The 25,917-nt window shown below is 37.7% G+C and overlaps 2 protein-coding genes across 3 annotated transcripts; one reads left to right on the top strand and one right to left on the bottom strand.

Annotated features, from left to right (window-relative positions):
* Positions 1 to 295: 295 nt before the first annotated feature.
* LOC145498758 (DNA damage-regulated autophagy modulator protein 1-like) lies at positions 296 to 5,435 on the bottom strand. Its single transcript, XM_081478691.1, has 2 exons — positions 4,917 to 5,435; positions 296 to 1,695 (listed from the first exon to the last, which is right to left on the bottom strand). The coding sequence occupies exons 1-2, from the start codon at positions 5,259 to 5,261 to the stop codon at positions 1,228 to 1,230; spliced, it is 813 nt and encodes a 270-aa protein (XP_081334817.1). The 5' UTR covers positions 5,262 to 5,435; the 3' UTR covers positions 296 to 1,227.
* LOC145498737 (ATP-dependent DNA helicase DDX11-like) lies at positions 5,293 to 25,686 on the top strand. 2 transcript variants are annotated; one of them, XM_081478668.1, is made up of 28 exons: positions 5,293 to 5,331; positions 6,781 to 6,890; positions 7,000 to 7,031; positions 7,887 to 7,957; positions 8,060 to 8,155; positions 9,577 to 9,722; positions 10,555 to 10,603; positions 11,196 to 11,391; positions 11,904 to 12,010; positions 13,199 to 13,294; positions 14,048 to 14,200; positions 14,821 to 14,867; positions 15,249 to 15,328; positions 15,461 to 15,538; positions 15,768 to 15,835; positions 15,940 to 15,978; positions 16,375 to 16,420; positions 16,612 to 16,728; positions 17,241 to 17,353; positions 17,968 to 18,040; positions 18,136 to 18,239; positions 22,503 to 22,652; positions 22,766 to 22,834; positions 23,374 to 23,477; positions 23,977 to 24,064; positions 24,278 to 24,338; positions 24,831 to 24,985; positions 25,492 to 25,686. In XM_081478668.1, exons 1-28 carry the CDS (start codon positions 5,293 to 5,295, stop codon positions 25,552 to 25,554), a joined length of 2,550 nt encoding a protein of 849 aa, XP_081334794.1. In that variant the 3' UTR covers positions 25,555 to 25,686. The 2 variants fall into 2 exon arrangements, with proteins under 2 accessions (XP_081334794.1, XP_081334793.1); XM_081478667.1 differs by lacking the exon at positions 5,293 to 5,331 and adding an exon at positions 5,687 to 6,056.
* Positions 25,687 to 25,917: the final 231 nt, after the last annotated feature.

The following is a 25,917-nucleotide window of genomic DNA, read 5'->3' as shown; positions in this document are numbered from 1 at the left end:
CTGTATGTTTTATTGCCAGAGTTACAATAATTTTACTGGTTAACCCATCCCTTGCATATAGAGGCAGGCAATATAATAACATGATCGTTAGCAGGGCTTAAAGCCAGACTTCTGAATCCAGACTCCCACATGATAACCCATGATTAATCACACCGAGATATCCCTTCAAGTCTAAACGAATATGTCATACAGAACACCATAAGTTTAAGGCTGCTTATTTTAACCTATCTCCTACAATCTAACTTGTCCAAACGTGCACCAGCACATTTATGATGCCACCATCACCCCTTCCCCCCCCCCCCCCCGCCCCCTCCCCCACCACAGCAGGTTGAGAAGATGAAAACTACAGTAACAACGTTCATATCCCTGTCCATGTCATTCCAATAACTGAGTGCTGGTAAACCCTACAGCAATAACTTAAATCATTGAACTGGTTTTACACTTATTTTATAGTTTTGAACTTTCTTACGACTTAGGAAACCATACAGTTTTTATACACATGCATGTAACTTTATGTAAAAAAAATAACCGTTAACTTAACAAATTAATTAATCCTTAAAATAATGTCTGACTAGAAAATGTTCCTATGTACCTTTCAGGCACTGAACTCTATACACTAAATGAACATCACTCTTTCTTTCACTCGAGAATTTGCACTGTAAACATATCTCATCTCATTCCTCATCGTGCCCCGCAGGACACCTAAGGCCATACTGTAAACGTATGTTGACTGCTAAATGACAAAGCACATTCAATCCATAGAATGACCTAACCCTAACCCTAACCCTGTGGAATAACAGGTTCCAAGAGCATGTGCTAATATCAAACCTAGCTCTGCATCATGTCTATGGGGTTTAATGTCTTGTTGCAATTAGCTGAACACTTAAAGGGGTTTTCACTTGAGTATCAAGAGAAATGTATATTTGCTTTGGTTTTGCTTTCCTATGCAAAAATCTTGTGCCACTTTTTCAACTAATCAGCAGCGGCACGAAAATTGTGACTCCCTAGCAAACATTTTCTCATGCTTCACATGTCCACTGCAGCCACATGTTTTTTGCCCCGAGTTTTGATTGGTTCATGAGATTGTCTGTGACCTTTGCAATACTGGTCCTAGTGATCATTTACTTTGATTAGTTTTGGTTATAAATTAGGCCCATTACCCCTCAGGGATCCTGGATAAAAGCGAAAGTCAAGTTTGGTTTTACAACACTTAATTTGAAAACCGCTCTAAACATACAAAGAGTATAGTGCATCATCAGAACCCATCCCGGTTGCAAGTGGTGCAGGATTCTGCAATCGCCTGGATACTACAATCTTCATCTTCACAAATCTGAACTCTCCAAAAAATGTGAACATGAATCCTAACAGAGATAAAGCCATCAGCCACTCAGAAACATCACCAATGACGTGATGGACATAGGCCTTGCCCTTGGGATCCCACCGATGGCTGATTGTGCTGCTGTTCCTGTGGTAGCGTATCCAGTCTTTACTGGCAAACGAAGTAGCTGTGACACATGAGATAAAGAAGATTGACATAGCAATAATGATGAGAAGCCGTATAGTAAAGAGAGTGTTGGTTATTAAACCACACGTCTTCATCTTGTAGGAAATAAAGGATTGTACCCAGCAGTAGAGAATACCACCTCCAAACACCATGAGTGCACCAATGATGTGGACAACTGAAACGGCATCTTCCTGTCATGGATTGAGTAAACAGTGTCAAAAATATCTAATGTTTACATGCTGTAGTGCCAACTGTTTTTAGCATCTAAAATTCACCTGGTCTCTTAATAAAGATATTCTTTTGACTTCTAATAGGACTTATAAGCCAATTAATTTTAAGAATGTTTAGGTACAAGGCATGTAATGAGAGAAATATCCATAGTTGCGTTACACATGTAGCATTATGCATCTGGTCACATGTGCTTCAATTTGATAGATAGATTAGTCATGTGAGAAAGAACTTGTACCTTTTTTTCTTTTGGAACATGAGTGAAAGGGAGAGCATGTTGAAAGATTGTTACCGACTAGACTGATCGATTGTTCGAGATTGTGTTCTTGGGATTGTGAAAATCTACGTGAAGAAATTAAAAGATTGTCAATACAGTCCTCAGACGGTGCAGGATTCTAAAAGACAATATACAGAACTGTCAAAACTGCTCCTGGAGCATTAGCATGTATGCAGTAGCATGCATATTCTTGCACCACTCTGTACGAGAACTTTGGTAAACTGGGTGTCAGCTCTGATCAAGCAGAAGCATCCACTTAGCAGCCCCATTATATGACTTGTTGAACACTATCCAATCATCACCTTGCTTTTATTTCTCTATCGACTTTACTTAAGTCAATAGGACTAAGATCTCTCAAAGCCCTATCATGCTAATGACATTCATTTTTTCCTCAGAAGAAAAATATATTAAATGTTAACTTATTTCATGTATTTGCATGAATTATCCTGTGTATCCTTAACAACTGGTGAGTGCATTTGCAGAATATGATCTCTATTAAGCACAATTAGAAAACAGCCCTAAGAAAATATGCACGCTGATTGGTTAAAGATTGTGTTTCTATAACTCAATAGCAACACAGAACTAGAACAAGCTGTTGACGTAATGATGGCATGAGCAAAAAGAATTTACATTTTGATGATCAAAGTAAACAAGCTGGTTTTCTTTTCTTCGTCATGGTATTTTCTAAAAGAAATAGAAAACATGTTCTCCGTGTTTCTATTGAGTTATAGAAACACTCATGAAAGTTTGGGAGAACTCGAAAAAGCTGTGGAAACACTCGCCTGCAGCTTGTGTTCCCATAGCATTTCTCGTTCTCTTAAACTTCCACTTGTGTTTCTATAACTCAATAGAAACATGGTACATGTTTCCTATTTCTCAATAATTGAACAATAACAACAGCCAAGCTCTTGTAAAATGAGCGTCTTGCCCTGCAAAGTTGTTAAGGCTTCTCTCCGCCTTTGCTGGTTCTTACATGGAAGCAACATAGCAAGCTTTAGCACATGTGGGCGTGAAAACTGAGTGTGGGATTGTCTGAAAAGCACAGGACTCCAAAGACGTTTTTATGCAATTTTGTATTGTAGGCAATCAGGAAACTTAGGACTTAACATTAAAACATATTTTAAAAACTTAAGCAGATAAATTGCTGATATTGCCCCTCCCTCAAGATGATTGTTATTTATTTAACAAATGCCCCACCCTGGGACAGGAAAAGTTGTCAAATTCCCCCAAAAAGTGCCCAGAGGAATGAAGTGGCTTGGAATGGACCTTTTCACCAACGTCACACTCTTCCAATTTTTTCACAAAAGATAAACTTCACTGCTTGATTTATCATGCTGAGTTTCTTTAATATATGAACGTTCATTAGATTCCATTGCAAACTAATAAAACTATGGGATTCCTAAGTTACAAAGAAATGTATGCAGCCAGGGGGCTACTCTTGCCCCCTGGCATATATTGATTTTCATTTCTTTGTAAGTTTGGGGTCCATATTTTTGAGTTTGCAGTGGATTCTTATCACACTTCATGGATTTACTAAATTTGGCACAATAAATTCAACCATGGAGGTTTTTTTTTTTTGTTGATTTGAAAATTATGAAAAATTATTGATATAATTTGTGTGACATGGGTAAAAAGGTCTATTGATCCTGACATTTACAGTGTGTGATTTTAAATAATTATTATTGTCATGCAATACCACTGAGTAGTCCACACCTATAAATAGACTATTCCTATATGGTTTCAGTTTTGTTTTGCTCAGTGAAGATTGCTGTCTGAATTGATGTTTAGGGTATAAATTTGAGTGATTATTGCTTCTCATTGACATAGCTAATGTTTTCTTTTGTTTATTAAAAGATACACTTATGTCTGAGACCTGGTTCATACGTCGTATTTCTGTTGTGTCAAATTAAATTTAATTAAGTGCGGCAGAAATGTGATTGTCAATTCGGACGTTACGCTTGTGTCGAACTTAATTCAGAATTAATACTGCCGGGTATGTAGGTCAGTGGAAAATGTTTTAAATGTAGAGTATTCAATATGGCGGACCAAGATACTGAGCGATGAAGCTCTTAAATTTTGTGAAAAAGTATCCGCTAATGGAACAAGAAGGGGAAGGCTGACAATGCAGCAGTATGTGTTGAATTATGTTCAAGTTGCATTGGGTCCAGAATGGCGGAGTTTCTTCATTTTCTTTGGAGGGACCAAATTTATGCATGCTCAAACATTAACATAAAGTATGTATTAGATTCGAGACTGCAGAAATTTGAGGTTTGAATCAGCGTCGCATTTCTGCTGGATAATGAGACAAGACCAGTCAAACGTGTGGCAGAAATGCAGTAGCTGATTCAGATGTCAGATTTCTGTCTAATTTAATTTGTTGAATTGAATTCGACATGGTAGAAATGCGATGTATAAACTGGGCCTGAGGGTTTCTGCATTTTTCACTATTTTCTCCAAGAGTCATGGCACAAATTGACAATTAATACAGTGTTTGCGGTGTTATAAAAATTCAATGATTCCTTCACCAGCTGAGCTGCTATACAGTAAGGGGTGATGGTAAACCTGTGATGGTCATCACAGACATTTCCTACTTGACTGTCATGGGACCATCACGGCAAATTACTAATTTAATTAGTAATTATTAATTGTAGTAATTAGTAATTTTCCGTGATGGTCCGTCCATAACACTTTGTGATGACACGGCCAGTATGTGTTTTACCAATTTTGACCATCATGGATTGTGTCTACTCTATCATGGGTTTTTAAATCCACTACGCGCTGACAATTTCACTGCATAAAGGATAAAGGTTACTGCCAAATTCTTCGCCAAACCCTCTCGTGCTTAGATGAGGCTATGTAAACACGGATAAAGTCCTCTGTTCCTAAATGTAAATTTGCCTTGCTCACCTGAAAATTCGCCACTACGCTTGCACCAAGACTAGAACCTATGCCAAACACCAAGGCTACTTTGTTGAGCCTGATAAGGACAAATCTGTCGCTCTCGTTCCAATCCGCGTCGTGCCTCAGCTGCAGATATCGTACCAATGCCGTGACCAGCCCCACAACTGAACAGAAGTTGAATAGAAATCCGAACACATTGCTTTCTGGTCTTCGATCTGCTGTGTCGCTGATGGTCGGAAACCAAGACGTGTCGTTCCGAACGAAGGAGATAACGTAAGTTATCACGAACGTTGCTAGAGAGAGAACTGCTAGAAGAAGCGGAAGAAGGCCAAGTCCGCAGCGACGACACATAACCAAGTCGAGCTGTTGATCCTTTGAAGGGATGTTCGACTCCGCAGACACACTTACACCGAAAATACAGGTAGTTATGCTTCAGGAAGCAGAAAAAATAGTATCATTTTCGGGACTGTCCCCGATAATGACTCAATACATGTGATATCCCTCATGTGCAATGTGAAAGTTGAGTATCGAAAGTTCACGAGACAACCCTCTTTGCACCCTCCGGCACTGGAGGAGTTTTGGTGACGTGGTCTACAAGTCCTTTTAGGGAGGGGAGGGTGTAGGTAGCAAATGCTATTTTATAATATACAACATAAATTAAAGCTACTTGACAAAAGAAAATGATTTCAAGCAGTAAAACCTCAGTTTTTCTTTGTGATGCTGCCTACAATTGGACGACTTTTTCCCAAAAGTTTCCTCAAAATTTTCCAATTAATAAAACTCCCCTCTAGGGCTTACTGGCGAACATTTTCAGCAAGCGTGGTTCCAAAGCGTTTTAGGGCGCGAAGTTTGGGAACCAAAACACATAAATAAGTACGGGCTTCGATGATTCAAGGCCCTGGCAAGAAAGATTTTGCAATGGAAGATTTTCATACAGATAATTCTGCAAGAAATGGGCCTCAAAATTGCGATTTTATTCAAGCTGCAGTTAATCGACCGACTAGTCGCGAATCGGTGGCAAAAGATGAGGAAATTTTCTTTCCATTTCCTTTCCCGCCATACGACATCCAGGAGGATTTCATGAAAACTTTGTATCACGTGCTTGAAAATGGAGGAGTTGGAATTTTTGAAAGTCCAACAGGAACGGTAAGTTGTAAAAGACAGCTGATATTGTTGGAAGGTGGTAAATAAGTTTGATCTGAGAACTCTGTTATGGGATTTGTTGTGTATTAAATTGTTTTGCTGGAGAGAAATATCCATACCCCTTCCATGTATAATTTTTTGGTTTGAGCTCCCCCCCCCCCCCCTCCTGCACCTGTTGGTGTCAATCTTGGATTGACAGAGGTTAATGTATGAAAGCACATCCCAAAGCCTTGGCCTGGCGCAGCTCGCACACAGAGATTTGCCTTCATGCACCATTGTCATTCTGATGCGTACCTTTTGCAGTTTGCTCTGTGCAAAGTTGTTTGTTAGTCATTCCCACCCTCCCTTTCATCCCCCAGTCCTTTCTCTCCCTGTTTTCCCCTGTCCCCTTTTTCCTTCTCCACTGACTTCAGCCAGCGTGAGTACGTAAAAGGCCTCGCCATGGTGTTGGTTTCCATAGCAACCGTTGAAGCACTGATTCCTCAGTTGGGTTCCTGCCTTTGATTCTGGGCCACTCCACTGGCACCTAGTCTCTTTGCATTTCAGCCATACCCCACCTTCGTTCGTTGCTTAGCACTACTATAAGTTTCAGTATTGCTTCATAGTTTCCTTTAAAAATGTTTTCTTTTGAAAGACCCCTCCCTCACGGAATTTCCAATAGCCCTCCTTGAGGTCAGGATGGATTTTTCCTGCAACTGAACTTAAGCAGCGGAATTATTTTTCACAGGGGAAATCTTTGAGTTTAATCAGTGGATCTCTAACCTGGCTCAAGGATTTTGAGGGAAGGCAACAAAAGGAACTAGAGAATTCTCCAGCAAGTGCAAGAAATGTTACTGAGTAAGACAGTAAGATTTGCTGGAATTAGTACTTTACGTTTTCAGTTGATGAATTTGTAAATTACATGTTCATTGTACTTATATTTTGTTTTCAAAATGTTACACTACAGAAACTGTATTACTGCTGAAAGTAAAGATCCCTGTAAGTACTAGAAAATAACTTTAAAACTATTTAGAGTATAATCAGAAAACTTATGACAGAATTCTCCAAAAGAAGACAGGAGTTGATCATATGACCCATTTGCTAGTTGTTGAGCAATGTGAAGAATAGAGAGGAGAAAAAAAGGCAAGGGGTTTGGTTTTGCCAGGTCACTCTCACTAACCCTCATGTCCTTTTCCCTTCATCAGTCCTCACATCTCTCCCCTCCACAGAGGCTCAGGTGGGGAGAATCCGCTGAACGATATGAGTGCAGATGCAGAGACCCATTCAACTTTGTGCCTGCACTCACCTGGCACAGTGGATTTCTACAAAATTATGAACATTTGGAACCTCTGATAGGCCTCAGATTGCTGCCCAACTGACAAAGTGTTTTAAACAGGCTAACTTCTGTTCAATCATCTGATAACTTAAACGGCTACTGAGTTAATGAACATGCATCATAAGAACCTTCCAAGAGCTCTGCCTGGTGAGGAAAACTTGAAAAAAATTGTCCCAAGGGTGCTTGCTTTTCATTCCACGTATGTTTGATCCTTGTGTTTATGTATAATATAAATTTATTGTGGTTTGAATGAAAAAATGTTTTGTATGGTTAAATTAAAAGTTTCTAAAATTTTCCCAAGAAGCAATTAATTTATTAGTCTCACATTGCCTTTCTCTACCCAAGAGCAAAGATAGGTTGGAAATGAAATAATAAGACTGCTTAATTCAGAGTGTAACATGCTAACCATCAAGTAACCATATCATAGCACAGGTCTCTGATTTATTGCGTATGTATGATGAAATGATGGGCAGATTTATTTTTAATAATAATATGTATATATTTTTTTTTCACTGTAGCATCAACACCAGACTGGGTGGCAGAGTTTGCTGAAAAGCAAGCCCAAAGGGAAGCAGAAGACAGAATTAAGGTATTTTAAGGTTCTACTTTCTATGTATAATTTTTAATTTTTTTTGTTTAAGATTGATGTGATAGTTTTTTGTTTTTTTGCTAATGATGCAAACTTTTGCAGGAGAAAAGAGAGAGGCTTGAGGAACAGAAGTCAAAGCTTCAAAGAATCAAGAATGAAATAAGATCATCATATGCTGTCAAATCTGGAAAGAGGAAGGTTTGTTTGACCTAGAAACACAGCTTGCACCATGGAACTGCAACACATCCGGTGCCAATTGTCTTGTGGACTATAAATTTGAAATAACATAATTTATATTGGAACATGACTTATGAAATGAAATGGGAGGGATGAAATGGAAATTGAAATGCTCTATTTATTAACAAGTTTCTTCAACTTGTAAGTTATGTCTACTCAGTAGTGCTACACTTGTAGAGAAAGACAGTATAATAATTATATTTCATGGAACAAATTTAAAACTCTCAGTGGATATCTTAGAATTTTAACTACATGTAAGTTTATTCCTATTATATTTCCCTTCCCCACCTTTCTTTTAGCTTTTTAATGATCTTTAAATGTAAAGCGCCACAGATGATAAGTGGATCTGGCGCTATACACTGTCAAATATTTTTATTTGAAAATAAATAAAATAAATATACATTTATATAGCGTCATTTTCCACTACTTGTTCATGGCGCTTTACAATACTTTAAAATTAAAATCGTAAGTTTTATTTATTACTATTCATTATTATTAACAACCTAACAGATCATGAGAAACATTCAATTAAAAACCTTTGTTTGTGGGCTGATGGATATTACAGACTTTCTGTGTTAATATTCTCAGTTGTAACACCTAACCCAAACACCTGTGAGGGGACATGTCAGTAACAAATGTTTCAAAGAGTTTTCTACCTTGTTATGCCTGCATAAGCATGGTTGATGAAAGAGTTATTGAAAACTCCATAATAAATTACAAAAGTTCAATTCAAAGTTGGTTCCATCAATCCTTCTGTGGTCACAGGCTAGATGGATAGATGTCTTGACTACAGTGTATTACATAACAATCATTATTATATGGCAAGGTAGCCTTGAAATAAAGGGAAAAAATTGAGTTAAATCATAGCGTTCTGATAGGTTCTTTCTTGGTCAGGATTTTGCCTTACAGAACAATTCCAAGGAGTAGACATAAGTGCCGAATGTATTTTTATTTACCTGTAAAAAAATTGATTATCAAAAACATGTTATAGGGGAAGCCCTTTGAATCCAAGTGACCGAAAGTGCATTTCAACAGAAACATATATAAACAAACATAGCTGGAGTGCCATATATAAAACTGCTTACTAACTTAGCTTGCTTGAGCTGCACTGGGAAACATTTGGCCTCGATCATTTTTGTGTGGACCTTGCTGTGCTGTCTGTACTGCAACGACCTTGCACTGAGGCAGTACAGTGTGTAAGAGGTTAGTACAGTGTATTTACAGTAGCAGAGGCTAACAATCAGTAACAATGCTGTCTCCTTCCCTCCACTAGGCCACCCCCACCCCTACCACCACCCCATTCCCCCTGTTATACTGAGCTTCCATCTTGTTTAGCAAGTCTGGAGATATCATTGATCATTCTCTTATTAATTTGTATCCAGCATAGTGATGACAATTCAAGCAAAGATGAAGAAATGGAGCAGAAAATTTCTAAGGAAATCAATGAAGTCTTGGGCAAGACAAGTCTGAATGATCCTGATGCTGATATTGTGTTAACAGAGTACCTCAGTGACAGAGAAGAGGCTGAGTAAGACTTTAAAATTTACCTCCTAAGACTAGGGCTGTGTGGTTAATTTATTTTCAAGGTCTATAATTTTTTTCTGGGGAAAGTTCCTTTATAGAGGCACCAGGCCTACACATGTAGATGCATTTCTGATCATTATTAAAAGAACAAAGCCTCTGGCTAGCCTCTAAAGAAGCTGTTGTGATGAGGCAGCAGAGAAGTGAAACAATAAGATTTGTTAACCTTATTATCAATTACTGTTAAAGGTAAATAAACCACAGTTATGCAGAAAATTTTAAAGAGTTGAATGATGTTTTGAGCGTAATCATAAATCAGCTGCGTGTAAAACATGTATGAACTAGCTGAAATAGTTGTGAGGTGTGTTTGTTTAGAACAAGAACCCCCTCCACCTCCAAAAAAAAGTTTTTATTTGATCTCATTTCCTGAGGCCTGCCTTCTTGGGAAGGTGGTATGGGGTTTGAATTTATAAAGAGTAGGGATGTCTTACAAAATAAATGTGAAATTCTAGACAGGGAATTGGGCTCTCTCCTCTGCAGAGGCTCAAAGGTTTTTTTTCAGGTGGGGAGAATGTGATGAACAATATGAGTGTAGGTGCAGGGTTAAGCAAAGGGTGACAATGGAAGGCATGGGATCCGGCAATTCGACTTTGCACCTGCACTCACCTCTCACATCAGCTTTCTATAGCGAACATTTTGAACCTCTGCAGAGGAAAGATGGTTTTGGGGGCTTCATAATTACAAGGGAGTGGGTTTTTAAAGATTATTAACAAGTTTATTTTGTAAATAAGTGATTACTAACAACCCTGTGATGTGGGTAACCATGAACTTGTCTCTAGGTCAGATGAAGAAGAGGAAGATAAAGTTGAAGAACCTCATTGCCTAAAGGTACTATTAATTAAAATCAGATCCATGGGAGACTTACAAGTACGTGTCACAGTTATTGCTGGTATTGGTCAGTTAAACAAAATCCCCTTGTCCCAGTGTGACGTTTATATTAGCTCAGATGGCTGGGGAAAGTTTGGCTTACATTTTTTTCGAAGATAGTGATTATAGGTTTACAGGGCCATAGTCAGATGACAATTCTTATTGAGGCAATTAAAGAAACACTTCAATCAGTCTATCCTATCAATTTCTGTCATCTTAATTTTAATATAAAAATTAGCCTCTAGCAGAAACCTAAAATAAGGATTCAAAATAAATTCAAATTATTATGAACCTCATGTCATGCACCTGTTACAAGCTACAGTCCTGGTTTAGCTTGTTACCTGTCTTGAATGGCTGATAATTTTCATTTTTTTTTGTTCTTATGAAGTGAAAAAATATTTTACTATACTTTGTAAACCAAGATGGCACATCATAACATTATTTAAAACCCTGGCATCCAACACCTCAGTCTATACAGACATATTTGTTACGACATAATTTCTATTCTAACTGCACTACATCCAGATTTGCCCTTGGTTGTTGTTTTCTCCAGATATTCTATTGCAGTCGGACACACTCACAGCTGGCACAGTTTGTGAAAGAAGTTCAGAAGAGTTCGTTCAGTGACAGCACAAGGGTTGTGTCACTTGGATCACGACAGAATCTCTGCATCAATGAAGATGTTAAGAGCCTGAAAAATATTAACAGAATCAATGATAGATGTTTGGAACTTCAGAAGAATGACAAAGGTGGGTGCTAGCCAGATCTTGCATCATTCAGACAAGCTAGATGGAGATCTCATTTCCTTCAAAAAAGATCCCAGGTGGTTATTTCAATTAATTTGTTTTTTCTTCCCACAGAGGACAGGACATCTCTCAGGGATGGTGATGGCTATCATTTTTTAATTTTTTTTTTTAAAAGATCAATATATAAAAAAATGGTACTTTTCTGTGTAATAATTTAGGAAGTGTTGGTGATGGATAATTCTCTTCGTCAGCTATTAAAATAATGGAAAATTGGTGACGATTTAATTAGAACATTTCCTCCTTAACAAAATTCGACATTTTTTTTACTTACATGTACAGCTGGAACTTTATACAATATATTATAAATCAATGGGACTTACAATGTATTATAGTTAATAACAGTCAAACAAACAGTACAATAACTACTTTTAATACTCTCTTTTGCAGACTAACACATGACTTGTGTACATATTTGTAATTAACTAACTAAAGGCTGCATGTACATTGTTCTACAGACAATAAAAAAGCTAAAGGAGAGAATGCTCCAAAGAAGAAAAAACTTACCAAAGGTTGTCCATTTTATGCATATCAGCAGATGCAGAAGTTTAGGGACCATGTCTTGGTAAGAAGCATCAATTGACAAATTTGTACTTGAATTTGAACATATAAAAAATATGATTAGCAACTGTGACATCGTTTCAGGGGTTGACTTTCAGGAAAAAACCTTGGGGCAGCTGGTCCCTAAGTTTTCAGATTTAGTTGCCAGCAAAAGTATTTCAGTGAAAAGCGTGAAAAGTGAAAAAGTTAGTTGCCAGTGAAAAAAAATCAGTCGCAACGGCAAACTCTACATTAATTTTACTTTTTCATTTCTTTAATGTGCTTAAAAGTACTAAAAGTTGTCAAAGAGAAATTTACAGGAATTAGATACTGCCTGAGTTATAGGCCAAAGGATTGCTTTTTACATCATAGCAAATAAAATTTTACATGTAAGATAACTCAGTCTTAAGTAAGTTACTATATACTGTATTGTACACTTGGCTAGTACATTTTGTAACAAAAAAATATATGACTGTACAAGAAAATGTAACAAACACTGTGTGGATGGCATAATAGGCCAATCTGAAATTCTAACTTTGTTCTGAGGCTTAGGGGACTAAGACAAAATAAATAGCATTGAGGTCAAGAGAAGAATACAAATAATTAATCTCTTCATTTTTTTTTACTGGATATCCTTGAATTAGCGCCCCCCCCCCCCTCGAATAAGCACCCCTTTGGAGAAGCGCCCCTCCTATTGGCCAAAATTTAGAATAAGCACCCTCCCTCCCCCCCCCCCATTTTGTGGACGAGTAATTAGACAACAAAGTGATGTATAGTTTTCGTCGTGTAGTATTAGATTTGAACATTGTTTCAGTTTGTGAACATGTCAAGTGAACACGTTAAACACATTAAGTACTAATGGTGCTGCGATTTAAACTTTAGGATCAGCTTTTTATGTTGATAAACAGCTTATGTTGTTGTTTATGTGCAGATGATGCATTGAAAAAAATGATCATGTCAGGCCACCATTTGGGAAAAATTAAATAAGTGCCTCCCTCGGTTAAGTGCCCCCCTTGAATAAGTGGCCCCCCTTTTCTCCTAAATTTGAAATAAGTGCCCGGGCACTAATTCGAGGATTTACGGTAATCCTCTATGCCTAAGAGCCAAGTTAGAAATTTGATTTTTAATTTTCAACTGCATTTGATTTTGGTCCTGCTGAGAGATTTTTTAAGGCTAACTATGGTTTAAATGTCAGATTGTGTGTTTTTGACAGGTTGATATAAAAGATATTGAGCAGCTTGTTTCAGTTGGAGAGAAACTCAATGCTTGTCCTTACTATGGAACAAGATTAGCCATACCTCCAGCACAGGTTAGACATTTCAGTTTGAAATTCATTTTGCCGCTCCAAAAATTTTTTGGCAGACACAAAACCAGCTTTTGGTACATGTTGTTTTCCTGAGTTACAAGCATGAGCTTTGATTTGGCAACTGATTTGTGAAGTCCAAAGGGAATTTCTTCCATAAATGATTGGTCTAACTCTTACTTCCAGTTAACAGATTGAGACATAGTAAGTACTAGTGAGTAGTTACTTTTTAATTTGGAGAAATTAGGTTAAAAAAAATGATGGTAAAATGAACAGGCTTCAAACATGAACATGCCAATATGATTTCTTTCAGCTATACTGTATTTATTATAAATATGCATGTAATAAATTAGCAGGTGTATCAGTAGGTCATACTAGATAAGTGTGATCATCTGGGAGAGGGAAGATCTGAAAAGCACTGTTGTTGGTGAATGATATTTTGCAGTCATTGAGAGTCAAGTGATAAAAGTTTGTAAGTCAATAGTGTTATAAGACTTAGTCTGGTTTGTTGAAACTGATGCAACTGTCATTTGTCAGTTCTAGTAATTTTTGGGTCTCTAAGTCTTGTTAATTGTGAATAAGTCATTTGTAAGGTACCAGTAGTTAAGGGGTGTTTGTTCTAAGTTGATATGCCAGCTTTCCAGAGTTAGCTGTTGAAAATAATTTGTACTGGTGGAAAACAAGTAATTGTTTTGAATAAAGTACCATTCCCTTCATGATGAGGAAATCTAAATTTTTTTCAATGTTGTCTTCAACCAGCTTGTCGTTTTGCCTTATAACATCCTTCTCCACAAGTCCACAAGAGAAGCCTGTGGAATACGGCTTGACGGAAATGTAGTCATCATAGATGAAGCACACAATTTGATTGACACAATCAGTAGTGTACATAGTATTGAAATCACTGGTTCTCAGGTAATTATATTTAAGCTGGAAAATTAGCTTGGGTTCTTTGTTAATATTTTAATAATAATTGATTTTTTTTTTTATACTTGTAAATGCATTGCACCATTGCATCATGTCTGGGAAAGATTGAATCCTGGACAAACTTGTACAAAGTACTTAGAACCACTGGCCACTCTGACGGCACAGCCAACTACATACTTCTTGTCATTATTCTTTTAGGTTAAGCTATCTAGGAGAACCTTGCTATCTCAAAGTTAGTTATCTTAAACCTCTGGCCATCTCTGACTCAGATCATTAAGTTTTCAAATCATTTCTTCAATCACTCATTATAGGCTATCTAGAACCCCTGACATCTGGAACAATTTTATGTTTCCCTTATGAGTTCAAAATGGCAGGGTTCAAATGTATTTCCTTAACCTTGTAAATTATATAACTCCATTATAATGTATATGAACTTACTTAGTAATATTTACTAACTTCTAGAGGGCTGAATGACAGGCTGCATTGGAAACACACTCAGACTAAATATTACAGCTCTCTGAAAGTTGATTAGCACAACATAAGTTGATTGGGTGACAAAATAATTTGATTGGGTGACATAATCTGGACGGAATTGTTTCATGTTTCAGATTTCATGTGCACATTCACAACTGACACAGTATCAAGATCGTTACAGGTAATATTTCATTCTGCCCGGTTATATTCATTTTAAAAAAGTGAACTGTACCAACAAAAACACAAAGTGGTTTTGAACAGCAGTTCCCAAAAAGCAAAGGCTACAGGAATAATGGCACAAGGAGAAGATAAGCTCTGCCACCCTGAAAACTATTATTTCAGATTTACTGGTATATTGTGCAATGTGTACATACACATTCATTTTATGTTGATAGTTATTCAGGGGTTTCTTTAACATTTTCGACACTGAGGAGGGCAACTGGTTTTCACAGGCGGGCTAAACTTTTTTTTAACTGAACTCCTTTATAAGATGGTCAAACCAGACAAGCAAAATCATCCTTGCAGCTGGTTAAAATTTCCTTTTTCTTTCATTTTCAATCAGGACAAGATTAAAGGCAAAAAATTTACTATACATCCAGCAGCTACTCTATGTCTTGACATGTTTCTTAAACGGTCTGGGTGGTAAGTTTGTTTATCTATAGTTAATTGAATGACTTGTTTTTTAAATTAAATTATTTGATTTTTCTTTAAATTGTCTATTTGATAGTAACTACCGTAATAGTAAGAATATATTTTGTTTTAACATATCTGTAGGAAAGGAGCAAAATCTATCAAAAGCAATATCATCAATTACAACTGATGAATGTGGTGTGAAAGAAGCAAGAACGCAAGGTTGTTTTCATTATTCGTTATGTTACCTGTGTAATGGCTTTATATCTTTAGTTAACTCTTGTGTGACTAGGTATCAAAAGAGGCCTCGGGAAGCAATGTATACAATGTAAAATTTCATATGTTGTAATAATTATAAAATATAATATACTCACAAATTTAAACATTTCAGTACACAGTTTCTACCAATCAATGAATTATTATTATGTAATTATTTTCCTCTTCTATCCAGATGTAAAGCTTAGAACAATCAATGACTTCTTGTTTTCTGTCCAGATGGACAATGTCAACTTTTTCAAGGTAAAATAGAGATCAAGGCCATAATACAATAATTTGTATTTTTATTTAGTATATTACTGTTTTTAAACTCTCTCTGACTTGCTTATGATGGAATTAATTCTTAGATTAAAAAATACTGCGAGAAGAGCATGATCTCTAAAAAGGTGAGATACGAATCTTAATTGAGATCTTTCTAGGAAATTTTGTATTAATCAGTTAAATATATAAAGGACACTGAATACTTGATTTTAGTTTCTAGGCAATTTTGACTAGCCTCATATGTGTAGCAAGACAGTGTTCCCATACAGTATTTAAGGGTGCATGACAATTGGAGCAAGAACAATGAACTGGCCCCGATGTTTTGTCACCAAAAGGTGAAAATCCTACGTCATACAGAAATGCGTCCTATGCTGGCTATATCTGAAGGGCATACATGTAAGGTTTAAGTATGTATTCAGAAGTAGAGATTTAAACAGGTCCACACTAGTACTGTTTCAACAGTCATTCCTTTCTGGAAAACGCATTCAAATATGTAGATTTTTGTTGTCGTTTCTATATAGCTGAATGGATTTATTGACAAGTATCATTCTATACAAGTGGGTGCAGGTTAGTCTTCCTCTGGTTTTGCATCAAATATTGTTGAATATGGTTTTATATTTTACTGTTATCAAGTTTGCTCTCATCCCAAAATTGTTCACTTGAACATTTCCTTGTTAGAGGACCTTGAGAGTTTAATTTGATACTAGAGAAATAGTAAAAGTGTTACTAAGAGCATAATTTCTTTGTGATTGTGTTAGGATCAGAAGAGGACACATTGTATCAGAGCAGTACTTCTCCTCTTCAGATTATTGAGAGCTTTTTGGAAGCTCTCACAAATGCAGACAAAGATGGAAGGGTTGTTGTTAATAAGCAAGGTGAATGACTTTGTTTAAACCGGTACAGTAGCTGTTGTCCAATGCATGGCCTATCAGGCCAGTGCTTATATGTATCTCTGCTTTCAGTAGGATGTAGCAACCTGGAGTATTTGTACTCCCTCTTAGTCCATCACAGGGTATACTTCCCTGGCATTTAATTTGCCGGTATTCATTTATCTGTCTGGGTGAAGAGTGGCACTAATAATAATTATAATAATTTATTTCTAGCGCATTACATAAAAAAGTTCAATGCTCTTAGAAAAGCAGTGGAAGTATTCTGTTTTACCCAAGATAAAAACACAAGACTTCACTGAGCCTGGGCTTAAACTTGGATTGCTTGTCCAATGCAATTTTGGTAAAAGTTTGGTCTTTTGTTATTCACCTCTGAATTGGGCATAAAATTATTTAAATAGCAGGGTCCATCATACCAACTGAAGTTTTTTCCCACACCAACATACCATATCTTGTTGTCATTGACAGCTGCACATCCTCTGTTTTTTAACTTGTAACAGATCGACTCAGTAGTTCCAGCCTGAAGTTTCTACTTTTGAACCCTGCTGTCCATTTTACAAGCATAGTCAGAGAAGCCAGAGCAGTTATTGTGGCTGGAGGAACAATGCAACCTGTAAATTATGAGATTGTATAATTTGCTGATGAAATGTTCAGTCCATCTCTGTTGGTTATAACTATATTATAAGACAAAATCAGAGGGTCATTAACTAAAATCAACCAGTCAGATTGCTCTATTGCCCGTTCATTATTCTTCAAGAATTGGACTGGGCCCTGTCCTGAATGATCCCACAACTGACAAGATAACTCTTTTGTATAGACCTTGCTGTGCATCAAGACCGAGGGCTGATATACTCCCAACACAACCCTTGCGCTTGGTTAATAAGATATCCTCATTCACTTTTGTTTGACGGTCAGCAAGAAAGGGAGCAAGAAATTTTTCCTTATCATTACCTTACCTTCATGATCTGACATTGCCCTAAATGACGTCACCAGTGTAATATGAGTGGTAAATCTATGGGTTGGCATGTGTATGGTTTCTTGGATTGTCCATAGGTCCTCTTTTAAATTGTCCTTGAGTGATATGGTCCTCTGCTGGACACCCATTGAACACTGACAATAAAACAAAATGATCAATTTAAAACTCAGTGTAACTTTATAGCAAACCGTTTTGAGTTTATCAGGTTTTAGTACTTGTAGCTAAAATTCTCTCTCTACATTACCTTTCAGATGTCAGATTTCAAAGACCAGCTGTTTACTTGTGCAGGACTCCCAAGTGAAAACATAATAGAGTTTTCTTGTGGTATATTTAATTCTTTGCCTAGAATGTAAAGTTTCCTCTTCCAAGGATTAAAAGCGTTGCAACTAACCTCTAGCTCGTTTACATTGTCTTCCTAGGTCATGTTATTCCAGCGGAACATTTGCTCTCCGTGGCGTTAGATAGAGGCCCTTCGGGAAAAGAACTGGATTTCACTTACCAGTCCAGAGATTCTGCCCAGCTAGTAAGTGATTCCTTGCCCTATGAGACCTAACACCGCCACAAGACAAAGCACAGCAATGGCCGACAAGTCGTTCAATTCTCGTCGATACTCGGGTTATTTTGATCGTCTTTATAATCGAAAGAAGCCGCGAAATAACTTAGTACGGTATTTTCTAAGAAAAGGGGACTCCAAATTATTCCTCGTTTGATGTTATTCTGTGGAATTTAGTACGAATTTTACCTAACCATGTCAACACTAAGTCCGCCATTTTTTTTAATCATGTGGACCGGAAGTTGATTGGCAGATTTCACTTCCGTTTCTTTCAAAGCGAGGCAGGGAACAAATCAGTAACTAAATTTTCCCCTTCGTATATCAGCCGGGCGTAGTGGCGCACGCCTGTAATCTAGCTACTTGGAGGCTGGGGTCGTTGAATGGCTTGAGGGCGGGATTCCTGGGAGCGGCTGTTCTATGTAGATCGGGTGTCCGCGCTAAGTTTGGCGTCAATATGGTGAACACAGAGGAGTCTGAGTTCTCCAGGTTGGTTAAAGAGGAGCGAACCGGCCCAGGGTGGAAACACAGCAGGCAAAAGCTCCCGCGTCAAACAGTAGTGGGATAGCACCTGTGAATAGACGGTCGTTCACAGCCCGGTCGAGATAGTCGAACTCGACTCTGTTTTTTTTTTTTTTTCTTTTTTTCTTTTAATCTTTTTGTTATTTTGGCTAGTTCGCTTTTATTATTATTATTTTTTTTTATGAAAAGTAAAGAAAAAAAGATTTCTCTCTATTTATGCTCGTTTCCTAATTTTTTTTTTACCTACAGGTATTTTCTTCCTGTTTGGTTCCTGTTTGATATTAATTCCACTGTGTTCACTGCATTTTTCACTACATTTTTCACTACGCTTTATAGTAGACACTATAATAATTTTTGGATCCACTCATTTTAAAATTCCTTTTTCCCTCCCTTGGTCCAATTTTAAAGTGCACCTAACCCCCCAAATTTTTTTTCAATAAAACGAATCTAGACTTTATTTGAAGCATGTGGGCGAAGAAATTTTTGAATTTGGTTGAATCCTCGATTTTCTATGCCCTTTCAAAGTTGCGCTTGAAGTGTTTCACGACCGCGTTTTAGGGAGTCTGGGGCGGCGGTACCTGATGACGTCTACCCAGGAACCAAACACAATGGCGCCTCAGTCAACTCTCTGTATTCGCTCGAGAAAATGGAACACAAAACCAATCGCTCCGATGTATTTTGGGACGAAAACGTCCAAGTTTTCTCTCAGAATCATTTCTTTTTCGTCACTGGAGTCAGAGTTAAGTTTCGATTCGAAAGACTCCGAAATAAACTTCGATCGAGCACATTCGACAACTGTGAACTCACTGCTTAGAGCTTTGAGAGCAATTTACAATATTTCAAGCGACGAAAGGGAAGACTTCTTTGCGGACGAGCTGCTTGTATATTAGGAATGGAAAGCTAGATACGAAGTGGAGGAGCAAGCAAACGAAAAGCAGGAAAGAAAACTCAAGGACTGCTTTGGATGGTAATTTCGTCAACTAAACATAAGATTCCCACGCGTGTTTATAGCCCGTTTACATTTGTCCTTAGCGAGAATGTATTTTGTCAAGGTGTGATTGTTCTGTTAAATCCAGTTTGTGTTTTACTTTCAGTTGAATGCTTCATGTTTATAACAGCGACGTACGTGTTGCAGTTTTCGAGACTTGATGACCTCCAAAAAATTTGCTTCGATCGATTGAAAATCGTATTGTTTGGACCTATATTTTTGAAGCTGCGGGAAGCAAGGCGGAAGGAAACCTTTCATACAATTACCGATTTCACATTGTCACACGTTTTAAGTCGTAACTCCAAATAACCAATGTAAATTGTTCTCAAAGTTTGCAGTGAAATTCGTCGGATAAGCGAAAAGGATGTGTTCCCTAAGCGGTCCGCAGATGTTACGCGGTCATATTTTCGACGCTGTTGCACAGAATCTTTGTCGCTCTGCTGATTTCCAAACCTTCGAAAAACTCTATGAGTGTAACAATTTTGTTATCATGTAATTCTAAAGGATTAATCTTCGACTTTCATCTAAATCGAAAGAGAAATAAGTGTTGGTTAGCGGCGTGCAGTTGCGATCTACTTACATATCAGTATAACGCTTCTTGATGGTGATCGGATCACACAACTTTGCCGGTTATGTTATAAATACTGCGGGATTGGAAGATATAGGTTGTCGGTAGTATTTCTACAAATTGCTGGTTAGCTTTAAGCAGAAAATTTATGAAAATAGCGTTCGAAAGTCTGCGGAACAAATTCCAGTGAGAGTTCTTCAATGATTCTCACAGATTCAGTTCGCTTGTTTCGGTTCGACAAAATCAACCACCGTTTACGTCTTTATTCCACCATTAGCTGATCATCGTCAGTAAATAGTACAGTATATCTTTCTTTAAATCTGGAATATTGCTGCAACAGTCGATAGCACCTCTGGAAGGCGTTTCTGCGCACTTTTCGAATGTGTATTGCACCATCCTGAAGGAAATGAGAGGACGTGAGATATCCAACCTTCCTGGGTAGACGTCACAAGAGCCGCTGGACCCATTCTCCTCAAACTCGGTCGTGAAACAAAATGGCGGTGTTTTAGAGCTATTTTCGAGATTTCGTCGGGGCACAGAAAATCGAGGATTTAACGGAATCCAAAAATTTTTTCGCAGAAATATTTCAAATAACAAGTAGATTCGTTTTAGCGAAAAAAACAGTTTGGGGTTAGGTGCACTTTAAGCTTATGGATTATAACACAAAGTCTCCAACTTGCCGAAATGCGCATAAAAATAATAAAAAAAACAACTCAGCTATATGTTTGTTTTGGAGGGCACGTTGGTTAAATATTTTGGTTACGATGGCGATCACAAAGGTTAACGCCTAATTCGCTACATCAGCTAACCGAGTTTGGCTCGGTAGAGGACGAAAGAAGAGGAATTGTCTCTATGCGCGTGAAGTCTTGGGTCTGTATATGTTTGGTTCGCACAAAGTTTTAGTTTATCGATGATATCGAACGCGAATTAAACATGTACATGTAGCGAACTCGACAGGTAGCGAAACTGGCTGTTGCCATCACAAATAATTTTTCAAAACAACAACAACAAAAAAAATCAAATCAACGTTTGGACATCCCCGCTGTTTGTTGACTTATTCTGATGACTTGTTTTTCAGGGTCCGAAATTGCGCTTTCCTGGTTGCCAATGCGACTAAAACTTTTGCATTGGCGACCAGAATTTCACAACTGGTCGCCAGCGGGCGATTAACTATTTCAAGCCACGATAATTGCACAAACTTTGATTTTCAGCCAAATCGATTGAAATAAATTCAAAGCCGCCTGCCAATTGGTCACTTTTTACCTTTCCGCCGCTTTTGAAGTATAAAACCGATTTTCTTGTTATTATAAATCTACCACAACGTTTCACAGCTGCGATCAGTGCAAAGCTTCGCCGCCATGTTTTTTCAGCGGTTTCCCGTATTGCGGGCGCAAGAGGCCATGTGCGTTCTTTTGCCTTGAATATTTATTCAGGCGATTTGTTGTCCAAAGATGTTCTGAAATCTTTCCGTAATTTATTACAAAGTGGAGACGGAACATCCGGGAAGATATTACTGGAAGATTTCGATATTCAACATGGCGATCCGTCGATCGTCTCGACAGAACGCGAAAGGAAAGATCGTTTTGAACATAGAGCAAAGAACCAAACGGCAGTTTTTCAGTCGGGTACATTTCTTCTCCAAAAGACGGAATCGAGGTCCATAAACTCGCAAAAAAAAAGAACTTGGCCAATATCCAGCCATCTTGACCGAACAAGCTTGGTCAATAAAGGATTTATTATATGGCTTTCGGGGAAATTTTTCTTGCGGGACACGGCGGGTAGTCCCGAGCGGGCAAGATACCTCGATCTTGCCCGCTCGGGTAGCCAATCACAGCGCAGGATTTGATTCATCTTGCCCGCTCGCGGAGCTAGCCATATAATAATTAATCTTATCGTTAGCGGAAAAATCGCCATCATTGCGCGTTCTCTTCGTTCTGATTCTTAAAAGAAAAATTGGCGACCAGAATTTTCCATCTGACGACCAAAAATTTTGGTTTGTGCTGCGCTGCGAAGGAAAAATTTTATTGACACTTTTTGGCGACCACATTTTTCCATATGGCGGCTGAAAAAAAATTTTCAGTCGCCAGTGGCGCCTGCCTAGGGCGAAATTTAAATAACAATCAGACCTTACTGTGTTTTTGTCGATGTTGTATTTCAGAAAGAGGAGTTAGGTCGGCTACTTATCAACATTTTTGCCGTAGTTCCTGGTGGTGTGGTGTGCTTTTTCTCGTCATACGATTATGAGCAGCAAGTCTACAGACACTGGCAAACAACCGGCCTTCTTGATAAAATGAACGCGCGAAAAAAGGTATCCTTTTTTGTTGATTTATTTTTATTAACCTGAAAGGCTTCTTTGCTTGTGTAGCGTTTTAACCATTTTATTTTAACGTTTTTTTTTTTTTTTTTTTTTTTGGCGTTAAGGTCTTTAGAGAACCAAGAAAAGCTAACCAACTTGATCAAGTACTTTCGTCATATTCTGCCTGCATTAAGGTTGGTACGGAAAGCTTAATTTTTAAGCGAGATAAAACAGTTCCACATGTATCATATATGCATGCACAATAACCCTTGTCGAAGAATGCCATGTTTGGGAACAGGGAGTTTTGTTGACAACTGACATTATTTATCTTGATTTGAATATGCACAATTTGGATGCACTCACTATACTTCACTCGGAAACTTCTGTAAAATTTTGATGCAAGTCCTGCACTTAAATCTGTTTTAAAACTCCTTTCTGAAGGGTTTATGTTATTTAGTGGATTGTTCTTTAGCTTTCCTTTGCGTTTAGAAAATGTTTTGGTTTAATTTGAAAGGGTTGCCGCGTATGAGCAAATTGTAATGAATACCGCATGGTCAAACTCTCACTATTTATTTGAACCAAGTACTTAATTCAGTCTCCCGTTTTGCGCCGGCGTCAAGTTCTCTTGTGATTCTATCCGCGCGTTCAACGATCGAATAAAAATACGAGAAAATGGAGGGCTGTGAGCAGTCTACTTACTTCATTGTTGTTCTTTTATATAATTATTCATTAGAAGTCAGCTGTGACTACGAACACGTCTCCGAATGGTGCGGTGTTATTTTGTGTGGTAGGAGGAAAAATGAGTGAGGGGATCAACTTTTCCGACGACCTCGGAAGGTATACTTGATAAAATAGCACAGTATTTTGATCTGACGGCACGTATGTCCGAACGCTTAGAAACTAGGCCGGTATGCAGTGCATTTTATTTGCCATGTACATTACTTGCAAAAATTTTGGACGTTTGATTTTCGGACACTTTTTATCTCATTTCGGTAAAATTTCGGACAATAATTTCGGACACTTATGTTGAAACTTACCTAAAGTAAATTTGAGCCAGCAAAACGAAACAACATCTGTTAAAATGTTAGTTTTACTGCTTCCTCAAGGTTTTGCAGATACACCGACGAGAAAATATCACAAATTCTATACTGTTCGTTACCGTAAATATTTCGTACGCTTGAAATGTTGGACACTTAAAAATTCGGACTTTTTTATTTTCGGACACTTTTTGTGTCAGAAACTAAAATCGTCCAATTTTTTTTTGCAAGCATTGTACTTGTACGTAGGATAATTACGGTCAGTTAGGCGTGATTCATGGCATCTCTTTTCACATCAGGTGTGTGGTGATGGTTGGACTTCCTTATCCTAATATTTACTCCCCGGAACTGAAGGAGAAAATGACTTATCTCGATGCCACTTTAGGGGTAAGCTTCTCTCTGTGTGTTGATTACTTTTGTCAGAATCGTCGCGAAATAGCGTTGTCTAGACGGCGGAATCTACCGTGAGAGCTCGAGCACAGTTGCGCATACTTCGTTTTCGTTTGGAGAAGTCTTCCAGATCACAAACTTCAGGGTATTTATTTCTCTGAATGCACTATACTGTTTAAATAAATGTTTTAATGTTTATTTTCCTCTTAGCCCAAAGCTGGCCAAACGCATTACGAAAATCTTTGCATGAAAGCTGTAAATCAATCAATAGGTGAGGAAAAAATTATTTAAGTCATAAATAAAAGAGAGTGTAGCTATAACATGGAATCTCGTGAACAACCGAAGAGGCGAAACTTGAAAATGCATGCTCATCCTGGCCAAACCAAAGTAATCTCATGCAGCCAATCACAAAAAGAGTAGCGCAACGAACCAATCAGAAAACGAGACGGAAACATGTGACCCATGCCGAGCGTGGAAAAACGTGCAACCGATGCCAAGCGCGGGAAAACATGCAACCGATGCCAAGCGCAGGAAAATGCGCGTTACTGAAGTGGAAGCCATCGTTGGTTGACCTCAGTTGTTCCTGAATGGTTTAGTTAATAAACAGCGTGTTTGCTGTCATCGGTGAAAGTACGTTGCGCGAATTTTTGGAATAGTTTAATACTCTCGAAAGCAAAGCCAAGGCTAAAATATAAATAAGATTTAAAAAAATGTTGGATAACGTGTGTATAGCTCAGAATCTACATTCTTTTTTAATATCCAGGTCGTGCTATCCGTCACAGAGGAGACTATGCCACCATCTTGTTACTTGATCAGCGCTACGGGTCTGCTAGGATACAGAGAAGCTTACCTGGTTGGATTTCAAACCGACTTCAACATCATTCGCGCTTCGGATCTGCATTTGCCGCCATTCGCAAGGTAGGCTGGTGAGGAGGAATGAGGTATGACTAGTCCCCAGTCCTTTTAAAGGAGCTATGTCACGATTTGTGCATCTTGGAACGATTAGCCTAAATTTTTCAAGTTCGTCGTTTGTAATCCGTATCAATCTTCGCCATCCATAACCATCCTTGTTCTATTATGGGTTATTACTATCTCTTTGATGTTTTTCTATCTTAGTAAACTATTATTTTCATTTTGCCTTCAATTTAAAGATAATTCCGTACGCGGCCAAAATAACTCAAAATACCATGACTGAGCTCCTTTAAAAGAGAGAATTCTAAGACAACGGGAATGGTTAGGAGAATGGGTGGTAAGAAGATTCATTTAGCTCATATAAACTGGTTTTATGTTAGATGCAAAAATGGAATCATAAAAAAGCTTAAGAGGAAGTATAAGTACTAGTGACAGCACTACATAAAGACCCTATTAACTACCAGATAATTTTATGACATCAAATAATTTTTTACGTTTCTCCTTGTTTTCAGTTTTTCGTGGACAAGCGACAGACGGATGGAATTACAGACCAAGAAGCACAACCAAATACTTAAATCTATAATTTCAATATTTATAAGTCAAGTCAAAGATTTCTCTGCAGAGATTATTGACGGAAAGAAGCAAATATTTAATTGATATATTTCTCATTCACAAAAGGATAAGATTTAATGTTTCATATCTATTTTTGAAGAGTAAAGATGTATTTTTCTGTAGCTGCAGGTTTAAGAATGTCTTGTGTGGCTACAAACACGTGATGACTCGTAGCATAATTGCACTCTCTTAGTTGTTTCACGTATGGATTGAGTTTAATGATGAAAATTCCAAATAAAAAGCTGCATTAGAGCATAGTCTTGGAGTATTCATAGTTTTATTGTTGACTGGCATTAAGATTGCATTTTATAATTGCACTTTCAGGG

This window comes from Orbicella franksi, chromosome 9 (assembly GCF_964199315.1).
Source record: "Orbicella franksi chromosome 9, jaOrbFran1.1, whole genome shotgun sequence".
In the NCBI taxonomy this organism is placed as follows: Eukaryota; Metazoa; Cnidaria; class Anthozoa; order Scleractinia; family Merulinidae; genus Orbicella; species Orbicella franksi.
Note: the sequence above shows the minus strand (reverse complement) of the source record. Positions and strands in the feature narration are given on the sequence as shown.